Genomic DNA, 10,000 nt, shown 5'->3' with positions numbered 1-10,000 from the left:
TAAAAAGTGTAAATTTAGTTTTAATGGAGATTTCTATGAACAAGTTTTTGGTATGGCTATGGGTAATCCTTTGTCCCCACTTTTATCCAACATATATATGGAATTTTTTGAATCTAGATTAATTCCTTCAGTGTGGTCTTCCCAAATTGTGTGGTATCGATATGTTGATGATGTTCTAGGTATTTTAGAAGAAAATTTTAATCTTGAGGGTTTTGTTTCAATCATTAATTCATTAGTACCATCAATAAAATTCACTATAGAAAATGAAGAAAATAACCGTATCCCATTTTTAGACGTTTTAATAGTTAGAGAAACAGATAAATTTAAGTTTTCCATATATAGAAACCTTACAAATAATTTTTCATATGTACATTTTTACTCCGGTCACTCTAAGAATATAAAGCATTCAGTTTTTTCCTCCTTGTACCTTAGGGCATTGAGAATTTGTAGCCCAGATTACATTGAGGAGGAGTTCCCTAAAATAGATAAAAATTGCAACAGATCTTTGTTATCCTAAATATTTCTTAGAAAAATGTATGAATAAGGCTAAGAAAACATTTTATAGTGTCCAATTAGAGAGAAAGGAAACAATTAATAATATGCTTTGTTTGCCATTTCATGTTTGTTTTTTTAGAGGTTATACCCCTTTTGAAAAAACTAGACATTGCTGTAGTGTTTAAATATAATTGTACATTAAAAAACATGTTAATTAAGAATAGTTCTGGAAATGATAATAATGTAATATATAGCATTCCTTGTTCAGAGTGTAACCTGTTTTATGTTGGCCAAACATCCAAAAAAGTATACCAGTCAGATTAAAACAGCATCAGGTGGCCGTCTCCAGGGGTTCTCTTAATAATGCCTTGGCCTCCCACTGGTTAGGGTCAAGTCACAGAATTGGTTGGTCAAAGACGGAAAAAGTAATCCATGTAAATGACTATTTCCAAAGGAATATTGTTGAATTATTTTTAATCTCCTGTACTCAAGGTAGAAATTTGAATCTAAGCCTAGGTCTGTTTTCCGTTAATCCAGTATTATCCTTTTATCTAAAATCTGACTTCTCCGGAATTATTAAGAAACTGACAGCTGTTGGATCCCCTTCTCCAGTATAAATACGATGTCTTTGTATATGTATTCTCCTACGGGCCAACCAAGGGAAAGGCCCGTGCCAACAACAAGTGTTGGCTTTAATACCCCAACAACAACAACAACAACAATATGTATTCTCATTGCTGAGTTTGATAATGTCCTGAGTGGATGAAAGTACTAACTCCAATCAAGTCTTCTTAATTTTTCCTTTCGTGGCTATAATACATTTTATATTCATCACGTGTCAGCTTTCGTGATTTCTACACATATATGTATGTATAAATATATATATATATATATATATATATATATATATATATATATATATATATATATATATATATATATATATAGAGAGAGAGAGAGAGAGAGAGAGAGAGAGAGAGAGAGCTAGACACTTGCTATTTGTTATATAGGGCAAATTCACAAAAAACCGGCGCACCAAAAATGAAAGCAGTACGGCTTTACACAGATTCCCGTCTGACTTTGATTTAGATCGTGATCTGGAAAACCTCAGGTGAAACGGAACAACACAGTCGAATGAAAAAGAATAAAATGTGAAGAATGAGCATTGTCTGTCGTCGCTATAAATCAATGCCTTTCCTGGCGAGTTTGGCGTGTGGGGAAAGTGGTTTGAAGCTCAAGTCTGTAAACTTTGTCTATCCCTGGGGACTTGAGTTTGAAGTGACTGGAGAGCCTCCATTTCTTAGTTTCCGCAATTCTTACCTCACACATTTCCATTCTTCGGTTTTCTTTCGTCAAAGTTCGACTTTTGTCTCTTCGCGGATGAAAGGAATGACTTCTTTTTTTTTTGTCCCTAGCCAACCCCCGCCTCCTCCCCCATTCCTGCCCCTTCCCTTCCATCTTACCTTCTCCTTCTCTATCTCTTCTAACACTCTTCCTCCATCCCCTTTCTCTCGCTTGTATGATTTTTGCGAAATCCCACCGTTTTTTTTTTTTTTTTTTTTTTTTGCGCATAAATTTTGATGAAGAATGTATCGATTGCTTTGCTTTCAATCAAAATTTTACGTAGGGGTTGTTTCAATGGAAATTATTCATATGCAAAAGCTTTAAAATCTAATTTTTTTTACAGAAAAAATAGCAAATTTTATATTTTATCAAAAATTATATTCATATCAGAAACTGGCTAATATATGAATATGTACAATTGCAAGTGCGTAGATATGAAGCCCTTTAAAAATGAAAGATAATAATTATTCTGGTGGAGGTGGATGTGAAGGGAAATCCAATCCCCTTACGCAACAATATAGGTGGCGCTAAAAATTAAGGCAATAGATGATATTTGATCATCAATTAAAACACAATAATTACTTGATTTAGGACAAAAATAAAAACGGAAAAAATTCAATAGTTTGGGGAAACAAGAAGAAAAACCATCACAAACAAGGTATCATAGATTAATGATTTCATCATAGGATATATACATATACTGTATACACACATATATAATTTACACACACACACACACATATATATATATATATATATATATATATATATATATATATATATATATACATATATATGTATATCTATATATGTGTATGTATGTATATTTGTATGTATGTATGTATGTATGTATTATAGCCCCGAAAAGAAAAATTGAGACTTATTTGAATTAGTACTTTCATCATATTAGCAACATCGACGGACTCAAAATGAAAATAGATATATAAAGAAATCCCATTTCTACAGGAGAAAGGGACCCCTCAGCTGTCAGTTTCCTGATGATTCCAGTTAAGTCAGATTTTAGGAAAGAAAATAATACAGGATTAACGGCAATCGAGCCAGAGCTTAAGGTTAAATTGTGACCTTTGTTACAGACAATTAAGAGGGATTTGACTATATTTCTTTGGGTATATTAATTAACATGAATTATTTTACTCGTCTCCGATCAGGTGATTATATGACTTAAACCCAGCCAGTGGGAGGCCAAAGCATTATTAAGAGATTCCCTATTATTATTATTATTATTATTATTATTATTATTAATTGCTAAGCTACAACCCTAGTTCGAAAAGCAGGATGCTATAAGCCCAGGGGCCCCAACAGGGAAAATAGCCCTGTGAGGAAAGGAAACAAGGAAAAATAAAACATTTCAAGAACAGCAACATAAATATTATGCTGTTTAACCCTGAAAGAAATACAGTAATATCTTTTACCGACATACAACAAGTTACATTCTGAAAAGGGAATATTATACATTACATTATCATCATCCCACTGTCACGCAGCATACCATAATCGAAGTAAATTATGAAAACCCTTCCAAATTGATAACACGGCCAATTAGCTCTAATGAGGATGTTTACAATGCCAGTCAGCCAAGTTGCACAGAGACAGATTCAAAATGATGCCATTATCTCGCGTAACCGATTCCTACCAATCACGATCTACTTCATTGGACAGAACATGGGCAAACTCTCTTTATACGCGGCTCTGCCTTAGGGCACTTGGAATATGAAGTCCTGGGTACGTAGAGGACGAGTTTACTGGAACTGAAGAACTTGCCACTATTCTCCATGTTATCCCAAATATTTGTACGGTTACTGTATGAATAGAGCTAAGACAACTTTTTATAGCATACATTTAGAGAAAAAGGAAGCAATGAATAATATTCTTTGTTTGCCATTCCACGAATGTCTATTTTTAGATACCATGCCCCTTTTGGAAAAACTAGATATACGGTTAGTTTCAATATAGTTGTACTTCAAAAAAAATATGTTGATTGAGAATAGCTCTGGAAATGATAATATAATATATAGCATTCCTATTTAACAATAAAACTTGCTCTATGTCGTCCAAACAACCAAAAGCATATCTATCAGAATAAAACAGCACAAGATGATGGCCGTTTCTAGGTGATCTCTTAATAATACTTTGGCCTCCCTAGAATTGAGTCATATAATCGCGTGATCGGAAACGAGTAAAATAATCCATGTTAATGACTATACCCAAAGATATATTATCGAATCCTTCTTAATTGCCTGTACCAAAGGTCAGAACTTAAAGTCAAGCCCTGGTCTGATTTCCGTTAAATCCTGTATTATTCTCTTATCTAAATCTATTTTATTTGGAATCATCAAGAAACTGACGGCTGAGGGAGCCTATAGTCCATTTCTTTTAGCGATGCATATTTGCACCGACTCGCAGCGGTGCCCTTTTAGCTCGGAAAAGTTTCGTGATCGCTGATTGGTTGGAATTATCTCGTCCAACCAATCAGCGATCCGGAACCTTTTCCGAGCTAAAAGGGCACCGCTGCGAGTCGGTGCAAATATGCATCACTAAAAGAAATGGACTATAATATCCTGTATGAATACTATTTCTATATATATTAATTTTCATTTATAGTCCTTCAACGTCACTAAGATGAGGGTACTAACTCCAATCAAATCTTTAAATTTTTCCTTTCGTGGCTATACTAAGTATTCATATGCTCATCACGTGTCAGCTTTCGTGATTTCTAAACATACGCGAGCACACGCACGCACATACACATGCACACACACGCACTCGCGCAGACACGCACAGCATACTCATATATATACATAGAAGTATATATATGTATGTGAATACATTTATACATATGTATATATACATATGCATACATTTTTATGTGTTTAGATTTTATATATATATATATATATATATATATATATATATATATATATATATATATATATATATGTATGTATGTATGTATATATATATATATATATATATATATATATATATATATATATATATATATATATATATATATATATTGTGGACCCCATCGTTTACACGAACTATGAACAACAGCTTTTGCACATTTGGTTCCTTACCTTGGGCCCGAAAACGAGGCAAAGCGTGCCAGTGGTGCAGAAGATGATGAAGATCGAAATGATGAGGTAGCAGACATCCTGTTTGTCGCTGAGGACGTAGGATATCGGAGCGCTGATGACGCACATGATGACCACGTTGTACACGCTGAAGCCGATGTACTTGGAATCGTTGAGGGCCGGAATGCTGACGTGCCGGGTTTCCCAGGCCAGAAAGCAACCGAAGACCTGGTCAGGGAAATAGAAGTTTATGTTACAGGATTGGATAAGTTACTGTTATGGGTATATAGAAGAGGGTTTATATTTTTCTTGCTAGTGAGAATTAAGGTTAGGTTATAGGATCTGATAAGTTACTGTTATGGGTATATAGAAGAGGTTTCATGCTTATTCCATTGATGAACAAGCAAGATATGCTTTATCCATTTTTTGATGGAAATAACAGTATGTTATGTATTTTATGGAGATAGCAGATCTTGTAATATCCCTACTTTGGGGATAACAAGTTATGTGAACTATTTTGGGAGTGGTTAAATAGTAGAAAATTTGCTCTTTGGGGGAGGGTAAATTAACAGCATGCGTTATCCATTTCATGGAGATACCATATCTTGTAAAATCTTTGTTTTAGAGATAAAAAAGAATGTGTACTATTTTGGGGGTGGTTATATAGTAGAAAATGTGCCATATTTTTTTGAGGTGGGGTGGAGTTGGGGGGGGCCCGGTTAAATAACAGTGGTGATGCTATTGTTTGGGAAAGAAAGATATCATATAATTCCTTTTAGTGGAACGTGATAGTGAATTATGTTATCAATTTCTAGATAAGAAAAAGCATGTTTACTTTATATTTAAGTGAATAGCTAAGGATATTCTGTATGTTCATTAGGAAGTAGCAGAGCACGGTTGTGTTATCCAACCTCTTGAGAGATTCCACAGTAGGTGACATACAATAGTAACAGTGTGATATTATGATTTAAAATTTTAGTGTTTGCTTTTTTCTTTTATTCCATCTAGTCAATCCAGTCACCCAACAAACATACACAAATACCATATACACACGTATGTATATATATATATATATATATATATATATATATATATATATATATATATTTATATATATATATATATAATAAATATATTTATATATATGTATAGATACATATATATATATATATATATATATATATATATATATATATATATATGTATACATACATTTATATATATGTATATATATGTGTACATACATTTATATATATATATATATATATATATATATATATATATATATATATATATATATATATATGAGTCGTAATTGTGCTTATTAACAGTGGAAAATAAAAACTGTAAAAAACTGAGATTTCACCATAACCATTATGAGCTTAGCGTACTTCTGCCTCTGTCATTGAATCCTAAATCAACAAACTACCTCTATGAAGTAGGAAACTCCAGAAAATTTCAGTCAAAAGGTTAAAAAAAACCCTCATTAAATCGTTCAAGAGATTCATCCTTTGTTGATGGCACAAGAGCAAAAGGAAACCTTCAACTGAACACATATGAAATATGTATATGGAATAGGACTTCATCCCCTTTTATGTATGTGTGTTTGTTGGCCATAATTCCTTCCACATCTGGAATGAAGAGGTGGTTAGTAGGCGACAATTTTCCATGGCTCAGAAAGGGAAAGTGTGTGTGTGTGGGGTGGGGGGGGGGGGGCGCATTTAGAGGAGGCGTAAGGGTTGTTGTGGCCTGATTGGTAACGTCTTTGCCTGGTGTTTGCCAAACGAGGGTTCGATTCCCACTCATTCTCGTTAGTGCCTTTAGCGTCTGCAACGCTACCATCCTTGTGAGCTAAGGTTTGTGGGGTTTGGGGGGAGCCTATAGGTCTATCTGCTGAGTCATCAGCAGCCATTGCCTAGCCCTCTCTGGTCCTAGCTTGGATGGAGAGATGGCTTGGGCGCTGATCATGTAATGTATATGGTCAGTCTCAAGGGCAATGTCACTGTCCCTTGCCTCTGCCATTCATAAGCGGCCTTTAAAAGACCTTTAAAAGGGTCACGATATATGGCATTCACATTCATTACGAGAAAATAATATGATGAAGTAGTCCTTAACCGCACCATCAATTATGAAGGGGGAAGTTAATTAAAAATGGCGCAGAAAAAGTTAAATCAATTTCTCAGTTTATGAAGCTCACGCCTTGGATCTGCTAAGTAAAAACAGGTGAAGAGGGTGAATTTATGGTAATTAATGACTTTTGAATAATTCCGCTTTTTATATGCAAAATTGAGAATGTATGATGGAAATTTATTCCTTTGAGAAGGGTCTTTGATCATCTCTTCGAATTACAAATTTCTGAAGCTCTGAGTCTTCTATAAGAGATACTCTCACCATCGGTATCAGTAGCAGAAATAATAATAACAAAGAGAATAATAAAGATGATAATTATTATAACAATAACAATATCATTATCATTACTATTATAATTAAAATAACTATCATTATGATAATGGTTAGTACTGCTACAATTACTTCTAATGTAATTAAGAGAATAATAAAGATAATTATTATAAAAATAACAATATCATTATCATTACTATTGTAATTAAAGTAACTATCATTATGACAATGGTTAGTACTGCTACAATTACTTCTAATGTAGTTAAGAAGTATTGTCTTGTATTATCACTTCAGGCCGCTTTGACATTTGTGTAAATAAGACATAGACTGAGTGATATGAAATTCATCAAAGTAATTAAGAAATATTGTCTTGTATTATCACTTCAGGCCGGTTTGATATTTGTGTAAATAAGACATAGACTGAGTGATATGAAATTCATCAAATACAATAAAAGAAAAAAAAATTGTTTCCAAAACTTCGAAGACTTTTTGCAATTTCGTTATCAGCTACATTTTATCTCCAGAAAATGAAATAAAAAGAACCGAGACGATGGATCGTCTTTCGGACAAAGACAAATCGCGTCAAAAAATATAGCCAACCACATCTCCCTGTCCAGGGGCCGTTCCAGCCAGAGTTGCCAGTTTGGCCTTTTTCAGGCCAAAAAATCTCAAATTTGGTCTTTTTCAAAAATTGGTTGGCCTTTAGTGATATGAAAAAGGCGCTCCTTAAATACTATATATTTGACCTCTTTCTACAAATGGGTTGACCTTTTAAAGCTTCTGTTGATTAGAAGTTGACCTTTTCTCATTCAGAAAACCTGGCAACCCTGGTTCCAGCCACGACTGAACACCCCCAGCCCCCCCCCCCCCCCCGCCCCCTGAAACTAGGTTGAACTTTTCGTGATGAACTCGACATATAATTTCCTTCCTTAAGTTAGTTTCATCGACTTTGGCCCCCCAAATTGGGTGGCAGGTGATCCCATTTCCCATTATTAAAAAACTTATCGTGTGCCACGAGAGGAAGATTATGTGGAACTCCGAGAGACCTTTTATGGTGAAACAGAGGGAAAGAAATAATTTGGTAAAAAAAAAAAAAAAAGTTTGAATGACCGATTTTTCCGTTTTAATGTAAATGTTTATGATTAACTTATTTCTTAATATATATATATATATATATATATATATATATATATATATATATATATATATATATATATATATATATATATATATATATATATATATATATATGTATATATATATATATATTGATATATATATACATATAAATTCATATATATATATATATATATATATATATATATATATATATATATATATATATATTTATATATTTATATATATATAGACCTTATTATTAGTATCCCAAATTGAAAAGTAACTTATTTTTTGCAAAGGCATATTAAATAGAACCGGCAAATACTGTTTCAAGAAAATTTACATATGAATCGATTTATAATATATATATATATATATATATATATATATATATATATATATACATATATATATATATATATATTTATATATATCTATATATCTATTTATATATATATATATATATATATATATATATATATATATATATATATATATACACAGTATATATATATATACTCAGAACATAAGCTAGTTACAACTCAAAGAGCTATGGAAAAAAAAATAATGATAAGTAACACACAAAGAGACATGAAAAAAGAGCAGCATGGATACGAGAACAAACTGAAGTAGAGAATATTCTAACATGTAAGAAAAAGAATAACAGAACGGATCCCTAGAGATTCCAAACGAAGCAGGGGAGGAGAAGACGACAGATTGCCAAGCTAAAAAAAGTTCTTCATGCTGTATAGACTGGCATAGAAACACCATAAACAGTCACGTGTAGAAGGACACGTCTTACCAGATACACATATATGTACGTTCAAGACCCAATATAGCACAGTGCTGTAAAGATCTTTTGTGTACTACATAATTATTCTCCATAAAATCTAGAAAATATTGGTAATAGATCGTGAATTAAACTTTTTTTTACAATTTATCCATTTATACCAAATATGTAATATGCATTGAAGGAATTTTATATGTAGAATCCAAATTCATGCTCAGCTCTTTAAAGAAAATCGTATATTGCCCTATCTTATGACATCCCTTTTTCAGTAACTTTAAGCAACGCCTGAATAAAACATTGAGCTTCAATAAGAACATCTTCGTCTGACCCCTCGTCTTCGGATTAAGTATTTAAAGGCAGGACCTCCCATGTGTACTACTAAAGTAAGGAACGCTCACTTCAGTACCTCCGAGGGACTTCTCTTTTCCTGCATTATACATGAATGTTTTCATACCTTTACACCTGTAAAATAGTGCGAGGGAAAAGCTACTACCTTCTCTTGGTCGATGTCAAAGGTTGGAAAACTTAAGCAGACGAACTATGTAATTTTCGGTGTTACTCCGTAGATTATTATTATTATTATTATTATTATTATTATTATTATTATTATTATTATTATTATTATTACTAGCCAAGCTACAACCCTAGTTGGAAAAGCAAGATGCTATAAGCCCAAGGGCTCCAATAGGGAAAAATAGTCCAGTGAGGAAAGGAAATAAGGAAATAAATTAATGATGAGAACAAGTTAACAATAAAT

General features: G+C 32.7%; 1 protein-coding gene across 7 annotated transcripts in view; it reads right to left on the bottom strand.

Moving 5' to 3' along the window:
* Positions 1 to 10,000, bottom strand: part of GABA-B-R2 (gamma-aminobutyric acid type B receptor subunit 2) — a 241,978-nt gene that overhangs the window by 35,768 nt on the left and 196,210 nt on the right. For all 7 annotated transcript variants that reach the window (XM_068349726.1, XM_068349729.1, XM_068349732.1 and 4 more), the window contains exon 14: positions 4,938 to 5,162. In XM_068349726.1, the coding sequence (XP_068205827.1) occupies positions 4,938 to 5,162 (225 nt within the window). The remainder of the gene's footprint in view (positions 1 to 4,937; positions 5,163 to 10,000) is intronic.

Source organism: Palaemon carinicauda, chromosome 26 (assembly GCF_036898095.1).
Source record: "Palaemon carinicauda isolate YSFRI2023 chromosome 26, ASM3689809v2, whole genome shotgun sequence".
NCBI classification, from domain to species: Eukaryota; Metazoa; Arthropoda; class Malacostraca; order Decapoda; family Palaemonidae; genus Palaemon; species Palaemon carinicauda.
This window is presented reverse-complemented; position numbering and strand designations above follow the sequence as displayed.